Source organism: Athene noctua, chromosome 4, assembly GCF_965140245.1.
Source record: "Athene noctua chromosome 4, bAthNoc1.hap1.1, whole genome shotgun sequence".
Lineage (NCBI taxonomy): Eukaryota > Metazoa > Chordata > Aves > Strigiformes > Strigidae > Athene > Athene noctua.
Window position 1 is genome coordinate 12,776,438 of NC_134040.1, and position 19,833 is coordinate 12,796,270.

A 19,833-nucleotide genomic window follows, 5' to 3' on the forward strand; every position below is an offset into this window, starting at 1 on the left:
CCAACCCGGCCTCACTCACGCATATGGATATTTGTATGGTGTAATCCAATGAATATGTATAACCACACTGTAAGTTTTTGGTAAAATGTGCTGTGGGTATGCAAGCTTTATGGAGAAATCCCCTTGAACCCCAGTGCCGGAGTAAACATACCTGCTTTATAACTCTGAGTTGTAGAGTCTGTTTCCGCAAATCACCATCCTGTGAAGATGGCAGTCCCTAAAACTAGAATACAGGGGTACTAACTACCATTCAGGATTGTTCTTCAAGCTATTTGTCACTTCACAGATGCCAGTTTAGCAGTTGGTAGCACAGGGATGTGAAAGAAAGCAATGTATTTTAGTGATGACTGGTGGCCAACCAAGCTCTGTGGAAAGGTGCTATAGCTGTGAAAAACACATATAGATCTCAGGAGAGTAATTAAAAGTATGTCTTCGCTCAGGCATTTTGGCAGGTTCCTCCTGGGTCACATAAATATGGGAGATTACTTTAATTTACAATTTACTATTAATGCACATGTTTTAAGTGCATTTTTCATTGCATTTACCCATATTTTTATATGTGATTTTAGACATCCTTACTGTGAGAAGAAATAATCCCCATATGCAACACTTTGATAGCCTTTCTAATATGGAAAATCTTTTCCAGCTACTTAAATTTAGCATATAGCCAGACACCTACTCCAAAAAGAGATGTGCCTTGTCTAGATTACTGGTAATTAATACAGTCGTAATATCCCTTCAGTCAATACACAATAAACTAAAATTTCATGGTTTGTAAACTTGTAGTCACAGTGTAGAACAAACATACTACCAATTTGTGTTTAAATGTCCCAGATAGACATTTTTGGCCTGGCAATCTGAAGAAGTGTTCAGCTGAGGGAGCAATTCACACCATCAGAATGGGGGAACATGTTGACACGACAAAAATCCAAGGGAACTGCAGGATCTTCACTCCAAAATGCCCTGGGAAATGCTCAATAATCTCCCTGTTCCCTCATCCTTTTTATAGTGATGTCCTGGTATGCTGCTTGTGCGAAAAATGACAGAAATTTATCACAATGTATGCAATGTATTTGGGCCTGACATGACAAAGAGTAAACTGAACTTTTCCAGCACTTCCTCAGTTCCTGTGAATGTGCAGAATTTACTGCTTGCTTGATTTGCCATCTGGATTGGAAGCTAAGCAGACAATTACTGTAAACTAGCACCTGAAAAATCTACACTGCTCTAAACATTTTTCATAGAAAACTCCTTTGCAATTTTATAGTAAAAATTTACACATCAATTGACACACATTTCATAGCTGATGCTGTGAGAAATAGAAGCTGTTGCCAAGATTAAAATGCATGAAAATCAAATGTAAATGCAAAATCCTATTACATTTCTTAAAGGGAGCAAAGCAGTTATTTAAAATAACACTTTAATATGCAGCTATAAAATGTAGTATTCTGTCTGTACAATTTATATATACACAAGCCAAATATATGCATTCCTCAGAACTATTTATGCATCTTTAACAGAGTAGAATTTTTATTTGTAAATATGAGTTTAAAAAGATGCAATTTTAACATCCTATTATTGCATTTTTCCAAAATGCTCTAAGCATTAATGCTGTTCAGCATTTAATTATCTGTTAAATTAAAACAATATTCAGTAGTTTCTTTGCTCTGATATTCAAGCACAGTATCAAAACTATCCTTAAATCACAGGTTAGGTTTTCTATTACCACAAGCAGCTGTGTTGTATAAGCTTCCTATAAAGTAGACAAACTCCTTGTTAAAGGGATTTTTAATTTTTTTTTCTTTTTTGATTGATAGTCACACTGCTCTTATTGAGAGAATGAAATTCATGGTGCTTATGGTTATAAACTGTTTTCTAATTTCTAGTTCTTATCCACTTGTTTACATCACTTGTTTCTAGTCCATGGTTACACTTTCATGAAAAAAAAATCACATTCTTTATTGTCCTTTATTTTTCTCAGCTAATGAGTTTCTTCTTGTAAATACTCTCTATTTCCATCAACTGCCATGTAGTCCTCAGCACCTGCTCACTGGTCCTGAAAATTGATGATCAAAATTGTACACATTTTTATTAATATGGTCACTGTACAGTATTTTGCCAGAGTATTAATATTTCACTCTCTCCACTGGCAATTATTTACCCACTTCACCCTCAGAATACATTTCCCTTTTTCATAGCAAAAGGCAATGATGTTTCCTAGACACATTGTGATCAACTGACATTCCACAGATCTTTATCATCTTCAGTCATTTCCAGAAGATGTGCTCTACCTAAATCTAACACTAGAACTCCAATAGTGTGTGATGTGGCCCAAATAAATGGATTTCTGTATGGGCTAAGAACCTAGTACTTCTGTTGATTTGCATAGGATTATCAATTTCAAGAATCAAGCCAGAAGAAATTCAAGCTCATTGTATGTAAATTATTTCTGAGAGGAAGTGTAAGTTTACAAGGATATCAGGTTTGCCAGATAAGACTGAACATGTGCACTGAATCCAGAAATGTAAATGCAAGTCAAAATCAGAGTTGATTCAGGTTGTCTGTTGGCAAGGGGATGCAGTTGCTCTTTAAGATTTTTAAGACTCTAAAATAAGTCCTTTGGCTCTCTTTGCAGCTACATGACCTTCTGCCTGAGAAAGGATGTACTGCACTCCTCTCGGGCAAATTTTTCCTAGTTCTACAGCATCCCTCCCAGGTTTTTAGCCAGCTGCTATGAGGGAGGGTGCCTCTATACCACCTCCATTACATTAATAGGTTTCTCCACAATCAAGTCAAATTTAACATCAGTTCAGTTCTTAATGATATCCGGATGTCATCGCTCTCATATCCAAATTGAGGAAAGCTGTTGATGAATTTACCTACCGCTTCAGTGAAACAATGTAATAGTGACAAAATCTCGCCTGACTCTGGGAAGGAATTAAGGGCAAAATACTCTTCTTCAACCTGCCATCCCTGATAACCTCTCAGAAAATAGTGCACTTAAACTCCAAAAAAACCCCAAACAAATGAAATCAACCCAATATCTCAAAGAATATCAGTTCCCCACATCAGATTATAATGCAAGGACAAAGAAAAATGAAATAGAAGTAATGGACTAATTGATTAAACCTCACTGCTTAATTTGCTACTAGAAGGCATTCCAGGTACAATACGGTGAGGCTAAAATTAAGAACCTACATTAAAATGCAGAAAGAAAATCCACGAGATGGAAGTTATTTTTTTAAATATTGGAATTCATAAAACGTGAATTAAACACCTAAGAGATATGTATCTACAAGGGCACTGCATAAATTCTTAGTCTCATCAGCATCAATAAAAAGAGCAGCATTTCACCAGGTAGGCCTGCCTCCAGTAAAATAAACTCATTTACACTAGGGGAAATTTCAGATCTTCAGTTATATCGACATAATGGCAGCTGTCAGTCTCTTTCAGCACCAAATATGCTCATCATGATATTCTCAGAAAATTTTCAGTTTCGTAAGCTGTTTATCAGGGACTAGTATAAGCTAAGGCAGAAAGCACTGCTGATTACAAACAGATATACTTTTAGGAAAAGAGAAGCAGTTACATGTGTGTATTTCACCTAAACATAATCCATAAGAATATAATAATTCAATTTAAAAAAAACCTCAGAACAGTTAACATTTCAATAATTTTGAAACAAAGAAACTGAAAATTAATAGATGAATCACAAGAATACAAAGTAAAACAGAGGTATGAGAATATTTTTCTGGATGAGCAGTGAACATTGCAATGGAATTCCTTTTATTAAATGCCACTTCACAGTACCATGGCTCCATATGTATGCTATAATGGAGAATTCACCACCAGCATTGATCCCATCACAGAGATGCCTTTACTGTTTTCATTTCAGTTCTCTTTAGGCAAAAAGGGAACTAATAAAAACTTCAAGACAAATTATCTGTATCTGAGCATAAAAAGCAAAGGCCTGGCCACTGTTTATATCAGTTTATTGGATTTTCTGGGCTAATCATGGTGCTGGAGGCCCTACACCTCACTTCCAGAGGAAAAGAATGTAGGACAAGTCCTTCAGCCACCATCACTCCTCCACACCACACTGATGGGGAAGGAGATACTACACAGCACAAGGAAGCATAATGTATCCTGTTATCTATCTATCCTAGAAGACACAACTCTGGGATGTCAATTTTTTATTAAATTGTATGATCAAGAGATCCCATAAAGGCTTATTCTGCAGGGAAAGCCTTATACTGGCAGTATTTCTATCATAGGATTGTTATAAACCAGAATACTTGATCTACAAAGAATGCTGCCACAATTCAGACCTCAAAAAATTATGTTATGCATTTACCTGCCCCCATGATGAGCCCTGGTGCAGTGTCCTTCGTATGGACTGTTCCTGACACATAGGGATTGTCTGCCCAGCGGAGATGGAGGTGAAGGTAGCAATCAGGCTTGTGGGGGGAAGAAGACAACAGGTTTAAAAAAAACCCCAAGAGGTAACAGTTATGGTCCTACAACATTGAAAGCACAGTCAGAGAGCAGCTTCAGCAATGTATGTCTTCATAGAGAATGGCTGTTTCCCAAGTCCAGTCTGAAATATCCAGTTAATATTAGGTATCTAACTAATAAGAATCTCTGGTGATGTCTGTGTAGTCTGCCACTGTCTCAGCAATAAGATATCCAAACTCAAAAAAGTCAGGATAAAGTGATCATACAAAAAACCCTTCTGACAAAACAGTTGCTTAAAAATGATAACTAACAGCAACAAGTATTGCATGGTTTTAGGTCCCAGGTAACTGGTAAAATGATGATTAAAACCAACTGTTTGTACTGAAATTTCTTTTTGAGAAAAAAAGTGCTATGAAATATAGCATAATGACTTTTGGACACACCCCTCATCTCTCCTCACTAAACAACTCACTGCTTTTTGCTTTTTGCTCACCGTCACTCAGAGTTCACATTGCTTGCAGCAGCCTGACCACGAGCTTTACCAGGAGCAGGCTGCCAGCACCATCTGGGAGCTGCTGCCACAGTGATCCCTCTGCTCCCCTCAGAAAGCTCTGGATCAGGCCCTGCAGGCTTGAACATAGAAGTAGCAGAGTCCTGAACTCTTCAAAAGGGAGCCAGCAGCTCCAGCCCTCCACTTCTGGAGAGGGATCTGTCAGTAATCTGTCAGTGCCACTCTGTCAGTGGCAGGACTAACAGCATTTACTTCACCTGGCAATGCAGAGCTTGAAGTCCCAAGGAACAGAGCGTCAGTGAGAAAAATACAAGGTTTTCAGTACAGGTTTACAAATAACAAAATATGATGGGTAGCTGGGATAAACTGATTTATTTCTAAACAAACTGAAATATCATCTTAGAAAAGGAAAGGATTTTTTGGATGCAGTTAACTGTGGCATTTATTTCCAAGCAACTGCCAAGGGTTACCTTAGTTTAAGATGAAACAAAAGTACAGAGGATGGAAAGAGAAAAGGTATTGATCAGCTCTTTTTGACTGATAATGTGCCTGTTATATCCAGACACAAATTACTGTTGTCATGATTATTCTGAACTGGGTTTTGTGGGTGACACACAAGAAAAAATGTCCTCTTTGTGTCAAAGTGATCTAAAATATGAAACGCAGTGCAACAGAGAGTCCAGACTAGTCACTCTATATAAAATGACTGGATTACCAGCTTGTGAAACCACTACACATGTGATGCAAATAGATTTGCCTACTCGTTTGGCTGGTAAACTCAGTACAAAGCTCTTGGGCTGTTGGAACTACTGCAAATCCTACCATACAAATAATTCTCGTGCACTTTAGAGAAAAGATATGCTAAAAAAAGCCACTTACAGGTTTGCAGTTTGTTGGTTTGCCATTCATATCAATGTCTGGAGGGTTCAGAAAATCCCAGTCACGGCCTTTGTTGTAGGTTATCAGAGTTGTAACTTTCCCATCAATTTTCTGGTTGGCCAAAAAGACTCCTTTTACACCTCTGACCTGAAGCACACAGGAGAGAGGGTTAATGACCAGCACTTACACATTTTTTTCAATAAGGATTATCCCTGATTAACTGCTCTTTTGTGGCTCAGAACTGTGTACCTCAGGTACTTTTTCCACTAGGAAAGTGATGATACCTTAAAAAAAATAAGGAAAGCAAAAGTATAAGAGGAAAGTGAGAAAGGGGAGGATAATTACTAACTGATTTATATTTCTAAACATATTTAAAAAGGATATACAGTTCTCTCAGTGTCAGAAAGCTAATCAAATTACATGTAGTTTATACAGCAAAATAAAAAAATTACAATAGCATGGTCTTACTGCATATTACTGTTTAAATTACAGCTCTGCATTTTTTTTAAAACATGGACATCTCTAAAATGTTATTCTACAAATGATGTAAGCAATTTAGAACAGCATCTTGACTTTTATACTGAAGTCATGTGACCCACATCATATAAATAGCACACAAATAGGTTACAGTAACAAAATACAATATAATATCCTTTAAAATAACACTGAATTAGGAAGCACAATTGCCTTTTGTAAGAAAGAAATGAAGACAGATCATCCAGGGAAGAAACAGTGAGGGCTGAATCAACCTCTCAAGCACTGAAACGCTTCCACACCCAGTCCACCTCCACACATTTAGCCTCCCTTCACCTGTTAAACCTTGAGGTGGGGGGAAGTTTACAGGCTCTCCCTTCTCTTGGGCAAACATTTTATTTCAAAACAATCTGTATTAGAAAATGATTACAACTCAGAGTGACAAAGTTAATGAGGATAATTTTTAGGAGCAACCTGATGGTAATCGCACCTTAATATGTTTAGTTCTAGCCCTAACATTTGTTACGTGTTCATATTTCACCAATGGCATGAGATAAAATCTTGTATTCTATTTGAAGGTTTCCTTAAGAGTGCTATTGTTTTCCTTGAGATTATTTATGAGGCTCCTTGAATTTCTGAAAAATTCTTGGCAATGTATATCAACTCATACACCATTTCTACCATAGGACAGCTCTCTAATCTACCTTCCAGATTCAACTGTGATGCGAGACACCCAAATTCTTCTCTATTTTCTACTCTTTGACTCAGTTCCCTAATCTAAAATTGGGAGATTAGTATCTTTATACCAAGAAGGGAAAAGCCTCACATTAATAATAAGGTACTATGGAAAAGAAAACATTTCCATATTGTGGAGTGTTCAGTTACTCTGATGAACAGTCCAGTAGCTACCCAAAGCCAGATGAACACAAACAAATTCAAAAGTACCTTTAGTTTGATTTTCTTTGGACTTTTGGATTAGTTCTCAGAGCACCTATTTACCAAAACAGTTCAGGGGTTAGTTGTTCCCCAGTACTCTTAGAAAAACACTTTGTACCTTATAAACCTATTTTCTAAATGGGTTTTCTGCTATGACTATGTATTCTGCGACACATTAATTGCTGCATTGTTACATTACTGATCTTACAGCTAAACAATATTCTATACTAGTTGGTAGCAAGAAGCACAGTTCAGATGGTCCTACAGTATTTATTAGAAGCAGTTACTGAAATCCCAAAATATTGCTATATAATAAAAGACTGTGATTAGCATTTAAATAAATACAATTTGTTGTTTGGAAAAAAAAAAAAACAAAAAACAAAACACGAAGAATGTGTACTGCAACTTGTGTAGCTCTTATCTATATGAGGAGTCACAGCAAGATCCAATCTAGAAGTATTACAATAGTATGCTCATTTTTCAAACATGTCTATGTCAACTTTGTGAGTGTTTCACACCGGCAGCACTCAATACAATTTCAGGACATATTCCTTTTGTACAGTCACAAATTTCAAGGGCGTGTTCCTTTTGGACAGTCACTTAATACTTTACCTTTCATTTTCTTTCCTTCTTTGAACAATTATTTGGGAATTATTCCCCTTTCACACATGCAGCGTGAAAAGAAATATGGTACCAAAAAAAAAAAATTATATAAAAGAAAATGAATGCAGATAGGTAGAAACCTATAAAAGATTTTATAGCAAATGTACAAGTAAAAGATGAAGTGAGGTTAGCAGATGATAATGACAATGAACAGTGCAAATTTTAAGGAGAATTACTTGGTGGTGGAACGAGAAATTAGATTGGACTGTCTCTATGTTGCACTGAAAATTCCTCTTCCCAAGATGAGATGCTTGCATTAAAATGCCCAGAGAGAAATCCCAGACTAGACCAAAAAAATCCCGTTCTCAAGGACTGCAATATGTGTTACATTTCTAAAAAGGTAGAGTTCAGACATTTAATCATTGGTAATGATAGACCTTTTTGTTGTACTATAGCCATTTGGAAAGAAAAAGCTAAACAAAGATGGAGGAGATAAGGAGGAAAAAACTACTATTGTTTTCCCCCACCAAAAAGAGTCATTTAACATCTCTGTAAGTGCATGACTTCAGAATTACTACAAACCTTTTCCAAAGAAGTCTGGTACACGTATAAAGATTTATTTTTAAAAAAAACCAAAACAACTAACACCAGTCAGATTAGAGTGTAACAGTGGCCAAACTGGGTCAAACCTAAGGTCCATTAGTTTAATATCTTGATAATGGCCAGTCCTATGTTCTACACGAAAGAACAGAATCAGAGCAAATGTACACCTTATTACATTTAAACGTTGCTGTCCACAGGAACAGAATTGATAACAGTTTGTGCTACTCTTCCAAAACACTATATTCTTCAGTCTTTTATTTTGCCAAGTGCATTCATGTTAAAATCCAAGATAGATCTGTTTACAGGAGAATTTGTCTCATAGCAAATGCTACTGGCACCAGACACTTACTGAAAGCAAGTGGATTTGCTGTCCAATATCTAATTTTGTTGATTCTTTGCTTGTCAGAGCTGACACAACTTAGCACAAGGCTCACAGGATTACTATTTAAGACCCTACTGGCTAAAAGATGTTCTGCTCTAAGTCAGGAAGTGTATCAGAGTCACCTAAAAGAAAAAGCTGTATGTAGGCAGCTGCCTAACTTCTTACTTCAATAATAAATTTTGCTGCCAACTTCACTTTCCGATATCTTTTAAAAAAACCTGAAAAACAACCCTCAGCCAATTCTGGTTTTGTACATCCATGGAACCCCATACCAAGAATCTAGTTCTTAAAGCACACAGCATGTTAGCAGGGCAAGAGGGAAAAATGTAAGTAGTAACAATAGATACTAGTAAAGATAGTAGTAAAAATAACTGTGAAAATATATAACTGTAAAATTAATTATACTCATAATCAAAATTAAAACTCTACACAGACTATACACCTTGGAAGAGATAAAAACCTACCTCCAGAATATCTATCAGGACATTCTCTTCTGGCTGCTTTGTGCTCCGGACATTCTCCAGCAGGATAGAGTAGTAAACACCTTGTGGGTCAGACTGGTAGAGATTGTACGTGTCTGTCTGGTACCATTCCTGAACAGCCACAAACACCTGGTTTTCATCTGTACTGATTATCTGTAAATCCTGTAGAAAAATAAGGTACAAATTGACTAATTTTTTCCATCATTTTTATTTTACAAACAAGTTGGCTTGGACAGTTTAATACCACAGGCAGGGTAGGGGGGGAAGAAATGTATCTGAAAGTTCAGTAACAGTAATCTCGTACCGATGCAACATGCTGCATCCCACCACTCTGAGGTGGTCAGTCACTGCCTTTTGGCTACAGGTTATTAGAGTGCAAATAGCTTAGTGGAGACCAAACTCATGAATGTGCAACAGCTGTGATCTCTTTTGACTCTTGTGGGAAAAGACTTCTTGAAGAAAAAAAAAAAAAAAAAAAAGGAAAAGAAAAAAAGCAGTAAATATTCCAAAATCTGGACGACAGTCAATGAAAGACTGAAACAATATAAACAAAGCTAGTCTAAAAAATAATCCTCAGGTACCTAGAGAATTAAGAAATATTTTGTCCAGGGTAAAGCATAACATAGCACAAAGAGGATCAGATGTAATTTACAGCAGTTACACACAAAAATAGTACGTATCATGCACGCAGTTCATGTATATTATAGTACATAATGCTAATTTATCTATCTCTGTAGACAGATCCACTTAAATATTCAACAGTAACAACATGAGAGTCAACATTCTGCATTTATTTGTCAAGAATTTCAGGCTTGGATACTGGAAGAGCTTGCTTTCAGTTTTTCCAGCTTCTTCACTCCAAACTTCTCAGACAAACAAAGCACAGCTGGGGAAAATAATTTAACACTAATATTAAACAGAAGAAATAAATCAGCAACTAGCAACACTGAACTAAGCTTAGCAAACAGAAAAAAAGGACAAGAGTTTGCAATAGGATATGGCAGCATAAAGGCAGATGTTGGGACTACACATGAAATGACATCTAGTCATGGAGACTGTAAGCTTGTAAACTCTTTATGACCTTGGTACTTAACTGGAATACTGTATCTAGTTCTGGTCACATGATTACTGTAAAAATAACTAAGGCAATGGAGTGAATATTAAATAAAGCTACCAAAATGTCAAAATAACGTGAATTGGAGTAAAATTTAGTTTAAAAAAAAAAAAAATCAGGAAAACAACTTTGTAGAACTCTAAGAGAGAAATAAAACAAGTTTTGTAAGAATCCAGTTAAGATTGAAGAAAATGTGAGTAACAGAGCAACACTGAATACTTGGTAAAGCATGTCAGTCATGCTTTAGGCAACATGCATGATGTGATTGAGGCACTTAGATTAAAAAAGACAAGAATAGAAATAATACAAGAGAAAGATTTTTATTACGAACAAATATGGTTATTAAATAAATAATAATTTAGCTAAATTATTTTTACATATATGACACATCTCAATACAAAAGAGCCTAAGTGAAGTTTCCTGTCAATGACAGCTCAATGCTGTTTTCAAAGACTTTCAAGTTGAACTATGTACTAAAGTAGATTTTTGTTTAGCATCCCGTGAATAGTTCTCTTTTTCCTTATACTCACAAATTACTCAGAAGCAGGGAGTCTGGCAGAAATACCAGCAAAACACAGCAACTGATCCCAACAGGTTCTTTAAAAAGCCTTTGAAGTGTACAGAATGCTTCATCTCCTGCCTTCAGCCATGGCCATGTGAGGCTGGGTAGCCCACATTACACCACATCTAATACTGAATTCACTTCTTTTGCAGTGTGAGAAAAGCTCCCCTGATTATCTGATAAGTAAGGATGGAAGTGAAGCAGAAAGTCAAAAGAAGGAATAAAGAAACAGTTCTCCATTTTATGTGAAAGCCTCTAGAAAACCCTTACTCTCCTGCAATGCCAGGAACTATCAGTAAAATTCACCTACATTTATATATAATTATATATATTATGCAAATATAACATATAAAATAATTTATTATATATACTAGGTGATATATAATACATATACATATTTATTTAAAAATATAATGAAACATTTATACAGTGCCATAAACAAATGCAAATCTCCAGTGAGTGTAGGTAAGGTGCTGTCCTTGCCCCAAGCGCTGGCGGGGTGGCAGTGGCTGCATGGGTGGCCCGTGTGGCAGGGGTGAGAGCTGGGAGGACGGGCACAATTGTGGTTCTTGTATCTCAGGGTGGGCTAGGAGCTGCTGGGTGAGAAGCAGCAATACACAAAGAGCCAAAAGGTGTGGTGTAGAAAGACAGAAAAATTAATTTGGGGCAGATTGGAGGGATCAGGTGAAAGAGAGAGGGACTGGAATGCAGAAGTTTACTGAAGTAAATGAGAGTTTACTTTTATCTTGGCAGCAACTGTTACCAAGGAAGAGGTTTATACACTCAGACTGCTAGATGCCAATTATTTTCTGAGGCAAGAACTTAATAGATTCTGGTTTTACATGCCTTGGACATTGTTCCTTCCTTTCAGAATTTACACTTTCAGATTTCCAATTCAGTGTTATTCCTATTTTCTTTTCACAGTGATTTCTTTGCCCTCAAGAAGCAAATCAGTCCTTCAGTTCTACTACCTTGCATTAATCCTGAACAACATTTTCTTTCTAGATATTATATAATCCTCCAGAAAAATTAATAGACAAAGTAAGGAAAACTGCAAATTTCATGCCCTATTCTTAAATTTATCTTTTAAAATCCTGGATGACACAGACTGCTGGAAATCTAGCTAAAACAAAGCTAAACTTTCATGTCACTCTTACACTATTCCTATTCTGGAAAGGTGAATTTAAACAGAGGAAGAAGAAATTGATTGACAAACACAGAGGCTGTGTCTTCAGTGTGCTAATTCCAATCCTTCACCTCAGCTACTCACTGTTCAACAGATGAGAGCACATAAAGATGGGATGTCAGCAAATATTGCCAGTCAGAACTTACTGTCACTGAAGAATTAACTAGTAAAGACATCTGAGAAAGAAGAAATATCTTGATGGAGGGAATGCAAGTTTTCATTGCTTTATTTAATTCATGGCCACAGATACTAGTTTAGGCTGTAATCTCAGCAGATCCTATAAGGAAAGCATTTATTCTTTGATGATTTCATGCTTGAACTACTGCAATTGCCTTCTTGCTGGACCTCCTGCTTTCTCCCTCCCCATTGTGCAGGCTACTCGAAGTCCTGCTGATCATCTAATTTTTCTGTAATTATGCTATTTACACATGATTTCTTCAAATTAATTTATAAAGATCATCTTTACTGATGTTAGAGATCTTTAAGATTTGGAACATATCTTATTGTCACTACTCAGATTTTTGTTTATCTCCAGGCTGGTTTTTTTGTATATGTTCCATATTTGAGCTCTTGTGCTTTCCCTTCATTTCCATGCTCAAATGATAGAGTCTGTGTACTTTCAGGTGTCCTAAGGCAGAATCTTCTCCCAGATTTGCCATAGAAACCACGTCATTTCCTTTATGGCATGCCCATTCCTCCATGGATATCCGTTCTCTCTACTACTTTACTTTTGCTCTGCACAGTCTGACATATCTGCTTTGTTCCATGTCTTGCTGATCCAAGCATCCACGCTCACTATTCTCACTTCTCTCTCTCTTTTCTTTTTTTTTTTTTTTTTCCAAAGATCACCAATGGTAATTCATATCAGTGATAGAATGTGATTCCCAAGTACCAGTGTTCTCCATTTATTTTATCTCATCATCTTAGGTTGTAAGCTTCTGCAGTTCTGTGATGCTACTAGCTGTATTGTCCAAAACTCCATGAGATCTCTGTGTTCTGTTTGATAAGGTACTTCTTGTGCACTATATTCTACAAATTCCTTTCTCACAATGTTTCCTTCATTCTCCTTTTTACTGGGTAATGTTATACCTCACTAAGCATGGATGTCTAAGTTCATCACTAAAAATCTGTGACAACTAATCTAACAACTCATAGATCCAAGACAATGGACAAACCCAGGGCCATAGATAGCCAAAGTAGCCTGAAAGTGCTGTAAAATCCACTATGCAATCACATCCACAGAGTCATTTTCCTATGGGAGGATGAAAGTAGACAGAAAACAGCCTTCAAATGATGTAAACAGTCACCCCAAGGGAAATGGAAGAAACTGTCTTCTAAGTCTACTCGGAGTTAAATACTGGGTATAAATCACAGCTAAGGAGATTCAGGTTAGACATCAGAATATCCTTCTATAGTAGGGCCTGGTCATACACACTGAGGATACATGCTTAGGGAGGTAAAGTAATCTTCATCCCTGGGTTCTGTTAAGAGTAGATTAGACAAATATCTGTCAGAACTGGTCTAAGGCAGATGACCATACTTTGGAAAAGGACCTCTCAGGATCCTTTCCATGTCTACTGTCTACGATACTGTGAAAACAGAGGAAAATAAAAACACACATTACTGAGATTACTTGAAATGTTACAGATACAATTAAAAATATTATTAAAAAGACAGGATTTGGGTTTTTTCTGTTTGTTTTGGGGTTTTTTTGGTTGTTTTGTTGTTGTTTGTTTGTGGGTGTTTTTTTTTTTCAATTCAAGTTTCTTAACTATGCTAAAGAAAGTAAACAATTTCCAGACAAATAAATATTTCAACTTTGCAATCTTTTAATACTGTGGTTGGGCAACAGGTTAACCTGAAGCAAGTGATAAATTAAACAGAGAATCATGAGAAATAAATGTTTCAGAAGCGTAACAGATAGAAGCATTCAAGGCTGTGTAGTCTCAGCCATGACCTCCAGATGCACCACATTTATACCCCTGTAATCTCTTAAACACAATCAAGGTAACTACGTGGCACATAAAGATAATCTTTCTAATCTTCCTTGCCTGGCCAAGTAAAACAGGGCAATGAGAGAAATCAATAAAAATCACACTCTGAAGAAAAGAACAGTTCCTTTGAATCCACCTCAGATGGATTTGTACAACCAGGGAGCCAGACACCTGCTACAGCTCAGGTTTCACTGGCTACTGCCGTGACACCTCCTGGAAAAGGAATAACTTCTGCATCAAATGCAACTGGTAACTGTATTTCTATTTTGTTCCCCTTTATTCTTTGTTTAGCACCCATTCCAATGGACTTTCAGAATAGGAAAGTACTCCTGCTGCAGCTGCAAATGGCTCTTCTGCCTGGCACAGAGGAACAACCGCAGGCAAAGCAGAGGTGGTGAAGGAGCTACCCAAATGGAGAAACAATTCTTGGGAGACTAAGAGCCTTGCTAAATGAGCTCTCATAGCCTCAGTATTTCATAATCCAACCTTCACGCAGCCAGATCCCCAAGAGAATTTTGAGGACAAAAGGGCTGCAGGAATCTCTCCTAACATTTCTGCTGTTAATGAATGGGCCCATTTAAGAAACCCTTGAAAAAGTTATGGTAAGAAGGAGCTCGACAGAGAAAGAAATACATGCTTCAAAAGACTGATGGCTATTTAGGGAGAAAAAGTAAAACTGCTCAAAATAATTTACTCCTGATAGTGTTATATCTATTTTTGAGTGATACAAGTTTGGGAGAAAACCTATGGTTAAAACAGCAATGTATATCTCAGACTGAGGCATGGAAGAGGTGGGCCTGTTTCAAGCCTCTCAGAAAGGCACTAGGTGATAATCAAATAAAAAGAATATATGGAGTTTATTAAAGGCATGTATAGAAGATTGGTATTACCATTAATACATTAAAGACCAACTTATTTCTAAGTCCATAGGATCTTTTTCTTATTTTATTTTTATTTTTCCCCTGTACTCTCTTTTATCTTAGTTACCTGAAAAATTGTATGTTATTGCCTATTTCACAAGACTGGGGAAAAAAAAAAAAGCAGAGATAAAAAAAGACAAAAGAGCTTTTACCACACCGTATCTTTTCAGAACTAAACTTTATGAATTGCAGTAGGATATAACAGACAACAGATCTCTTGCATTGAGATTTTGTAGCCAGCATGAACAAATCCAGAATCAATGGATGTCTTGTATCAGTTCATAAAAGGAGATCCTTAACAATGGAGTTTACTTTACCAGAGGTGGGAAGGGGACTCAGAATAATTAAATTCTCCCAAATTGCAACAGTAAAACTACCATGATTTGTAGCAGATCCTTGGTTTGGTCAGCAATTTTGTTAACAAATACTTTGCTTAAACTCTGACTGAACTAGTTCCAAGTTTTTTTGTTAGTCACATTAAAGAATGACTCAAAATCCTGAATAAGGACCAGAACCCAATGTAATCCTTCTCCACACCACACTTCTCTAGGCAAGGGCAATCGGAACTGCAAAAACTTTTGTGCAATACAAGTGTGATGACTCTCCAGATGGGGCTGCAGCCTGTGCCCCTTGGCAGACCTGCTCTCCCAGCAATGGCACCTGAACCCTTGCTCTAGGCTGAAAACAGCCCCAGGGGGATTGCTAGATCTCCCTGGAACACTCCTGCATGCCTAGCCAGCCATCTTGATGCACAAATGCAGTCCTGCTTCTCTTGGCTTGGTTTTGGTATTCCCTTTCTACAGGTTATTAACTTCGGATCTAGTTTTAGCAGCAGAGAACAAGCAATCTTGGTAAAATGGAATGTAGTATTAAAACCCACTTATTTTTAAAACAACAGCTCAAACTTTCCTCTTCGGTTTTGGGAAGCTTATAAGCAGCCTTTAATATGGTCTCACCAACCTTTGCTAACACCCTGCTTGGCAGCAGCCAGTACTTGACTACTGTCAAATGCAGGAGAGAGCTATGCAATTCAAATGCAGTGTCAGTATCAAACACACTATTAAATTAAAAAGAAAAAAAAAAAAAAAAAAACCAAAAAAACCTCAACAGCATGGAAAAAGCTGAAAAAAGAAATCTGAATTCTGTTTATTAGATATCCCCCAACAGCTCTTCTCTCTGTACATATGTGGAGCTATGGTGCTAAAGGTGACCTAAGTGGCACTGTGGAGCTGGAGCCTAGAAACTTAGCGTGTAAAGCTCAGTTGGAAGCTTCTTTTAGCAGCTTTTGATTCACAGGTAAGGAGGACTTGAGATATGTCCAAGACAAACATTTATCCTTTTCTAGGTTCCTCCTTGGTGGTACATTTGGACAAATACAAACACAAATGTAAATACATACAATATAAAAATAATTGAATAATCTTCTTTTGCAGATTTTCAACCTCTTCATATCGAAAGGAAAACAAGACATCAATAACATTTTCTAATTAGTCAGTCTGAAAATGTTCATTCTATCTCTGTATATAAAATCATCATGAAATGCATTTGTGCAGCAAAAGAATATTATCTGAAGAGGTCAGCTCTGTTCCCTTGGGCTAGAGCCTCCTGTTCCATCACAGATCCCCTAATATTGTTAGACACATCCTTGACCAGCCTGTAGTATCTTCTGACTTGGCTAGAGGTTTCCTTCCCTGTAGACAATCACTACTCAAAAACTCTGGCCAGTGACATAAAGCACTTGGAAGGAGATTTTTTTTGAAGCCTCGTTCATTTTTTTTGAGAAAAATGAAATATAGCTATTTCAGACCCACTTTAAGCTCCTGGTTAGGAGAAATCTAATACCTAACCCCCCGGAAACTCAATTTTTCAAAAGCTAGTTTTTAATCAATCTTTTAAAAAAAAAATCTTTGTAAATGCTTTCATTCTGTTTATCTCCTACCACCATAAAAGCACCAACTCCACAGTCACATGTTCTAGATGTACTCTTAATGTGCCAGCGTCTTTGCTGATATCCTGCTTCTTTGCAAAATTTCATCAGTAATTTGCTCATACGAATAATTTCCCTTCTGTTCAAATTGTACTGGAAGATACACTTCTACTACACTCGGATGATTCTTACTGAAATACAGACTAATGAAAAACTTCAGAGCTGTGATCTTATTTACCTCAGTATCTAAAATTTCTGCTGTAATGTAAAGGTACCAAATCACTTTTAAAAAAAGTGTATCTTTTAAAGAAGTTAAAATCTCTCACATTCCCCAGTGTTCTAATGGATGCCTGGCTTCCAGGCCTCTAAGTGAAATTTTCATCTCTGTTGTGTGCAGATACCAAAGAAACTTCTCTTGGAGGCACTATCAAAATGTTAAAGAGATACATTTTATTTCGTTCCACTCATCAGGTAACTGCCTGAACTCGGAAAAACACAAAAACACAGTCATCCTGTTCCTAGCTAGCTATTGACTCTATCCAAAATGAAACCATTAACTTCTAATTTATTTATGCAGTCAAGCCTGGAGTTAATCTGCTTAGCAATTAAAAAAAAAAAAAAAAAAAGGAGGATAAATAGACAAAAAACATATTTTCCAAAACAAAGAATTCAGCATGCAGCACCATTTCAAACAATCCAGACTAGATACGATAGACATACTAGGGAGTTATGCCTGACACTTTTTGAATATATCAGAAACACACTCAGTAAGAGCATATACCCAGTAAACTAAGCACCCTTTGCAGATTAATGCATTTTAAGGCTAGAAGTGACGATTAGATCCTGTAATTGCTCTCTCCAATATTTCCAACCACAGAACTTCCAACAATTATTTCTGCATAAGATTCACTTCGTATCGAAACCTCCCCCGACATTGGATTGGGATACATCTATATGGTTAGAGCAAACCTCCCAGAAAGGCACTCAGTTATTATATGAAAACTTCAAAACTTAGAATATCTGTCACTTGCCTCAGCACTTTTTCAAATACATAATCACCGACATCATTAAGAAGTTGAGCTCAGTTTTGAATTTGGAATCAGCTCCCATCTATAGTGGGTCTTTCTCCACTAAAGTACTTTTAAGACTCAATATTTTCTCCTCACAAGGAGGCTTCTTCACTACTATCAAGTTGCCTCTTGATCTGCTTTTTGAAAAACAAATTATACTTTTCTCAGGGTTATTTTTCACTGAAATCACTACACTGATTGTTTACAGTATGTTTTCTCAAACACAGCAGAGATCATATCATCGTGGAGTGCTGAAGAGCAGTAGAAATACATGACTGTGGAGAACTTCTTGAACTGATTTTGCTGCCAAGCAAAGCTCCATGGGACAGAAATCTAGGTTACCCAGTGTGTGCTGTTATCTCTAGCCCTCCCATAACATTTGCTGCTCTTCTTCACAACTGATGCAAGCTCACCTGTTACAAACATGGATGCCTACAAGACAACAGTCTCATATAGTTCTCGAGTTCTGACAGCCTCCACTGATTTATTCAGATCTGTCAGACAGCTATATCTGAACCCAGATAATATGCCCTTTATTAATCAGGGTACTGTGATATTGATATTTAAATTAGAGGCATGTGTTAAGGAGGTACAGTACACATCCAACTTGTTAAAAATAATTAACTTTCCTGAATGCTTGAAGCAATCACCCACACATCAAATATTAACTGCCATCTATAAACATAACACTCTGTACAACTCTTAAAAACTTGAATTAATATGTCATCTTCTACATTATGGCAGTATCAAGAAGGACAAACAGCGCTGACTTGGTCAAATGCAGCAGATTACTGGGTGTGAGAAGAAAACTGCAATGGAAAGGTACAGATTCTTCCTGCACAAGCTATCCAGAAGCTGAAGAAAGAAATGCCCTAGTCTCCCTTACAAGATTTCTGCCCTTCTGTTTCCCAAGACACAACATTTTCCCACACAAGTTAGCATAGTCAACACTTGCACTAATGTGCTGACTTCAGGAAATTTGTCATGGGCAAAACTTGGGGACTGTTACCTGATTTAATTTATTGTCAGCTAACACACACTTCCAATTACTGATATGAGTATTGAGAAAAAAAACCCTGTATAAACAAACACTTAGGGAAACATCCTTCCTCCCCATTCTCTAGGCTCAGCTTAATCAAACACCTCTTCTCCACCCATCCTACTCTCAACTGCCTTGTTTCCAGCTTGTGTTAATCTGTTTCCTCTCAACTCCTTCAGTGAGGCAGGCGGCTGTGCAGGATGTTGGGGTCATCTGTGGAAGTGTTTCTTTCTTGATCCCTGCTTATTCTTTGTTTCTTCCCTTGCCCCTTGTTTTCTTCTGCCTGGTGTGGGCCATCCATGGCCTGCAGTGCCTTGGGATGTCCACATTTGGCATGTTTTAACATTTAAAACTGACTATTCTTCTGCTGTTTTCCTAATTACAAATGCCCCCAGGAAATCATAAAGGCTACTTTGAAGGCCTTAAAAAACCTGAAATAATTCTGTGGAAGTGTTGATATGTTTATCTGTCCTTGGCTATACATTTTTTGTCAAAATAGATTGATAGATAAATACATAGCTATTTCTATAGTGCTAGTAGGAGCATATCTAAGTTTTAGATTCTTGTTCAACTGTTATCTGAGGATTTGATTTGAGGATTTTGTTAATATGTTGTACATTTAAAAACAGAAGACTTCATACCACCACTTAGACTAAAAAGAAAATAATTAAAATAAAATCAAAGGCAAATTGCCCT

At 36.9% G+C, this 19,833-nt stretch overlaps 1 protein-coding gene across 5 annotated transcripts in view; it reads right to left on the minus strand.

Moving 5' to 3' along the window:
• SORCS2 (sortilin related VPS10 domain containing receptor 2) overlaps positions 1 to 19,833 on the minus strand; it is a 571,991-nt gene that overhangs the window by 65,626 nt on the left and 486,532 nt on the right. For all 5 annotated transcript variants that reach the window (XM_074904464.1, XM_074904468.1, XM_074904467.1 and 2 more), the window contains exons 9-11: positions 9,308 to 9,487; positions 5,846 to 5,992; positions 4,355 to 4,457 (exon numbers count right to left, since the gene is read on the minus strand). In XM_074904464.1, the coding sequence (XP_074760565.1) occupies positions 4,355 to 4,457; positions 5,846 to 5,992; positions 9,308 to 9,487 (430 nt within the window). The remainder of the gene's footprint in view (positions 1 to 4,354; positions 4,458 to 5,845; positions 5,993 to 9,307; positions 9,488 to 19,833) is intronic.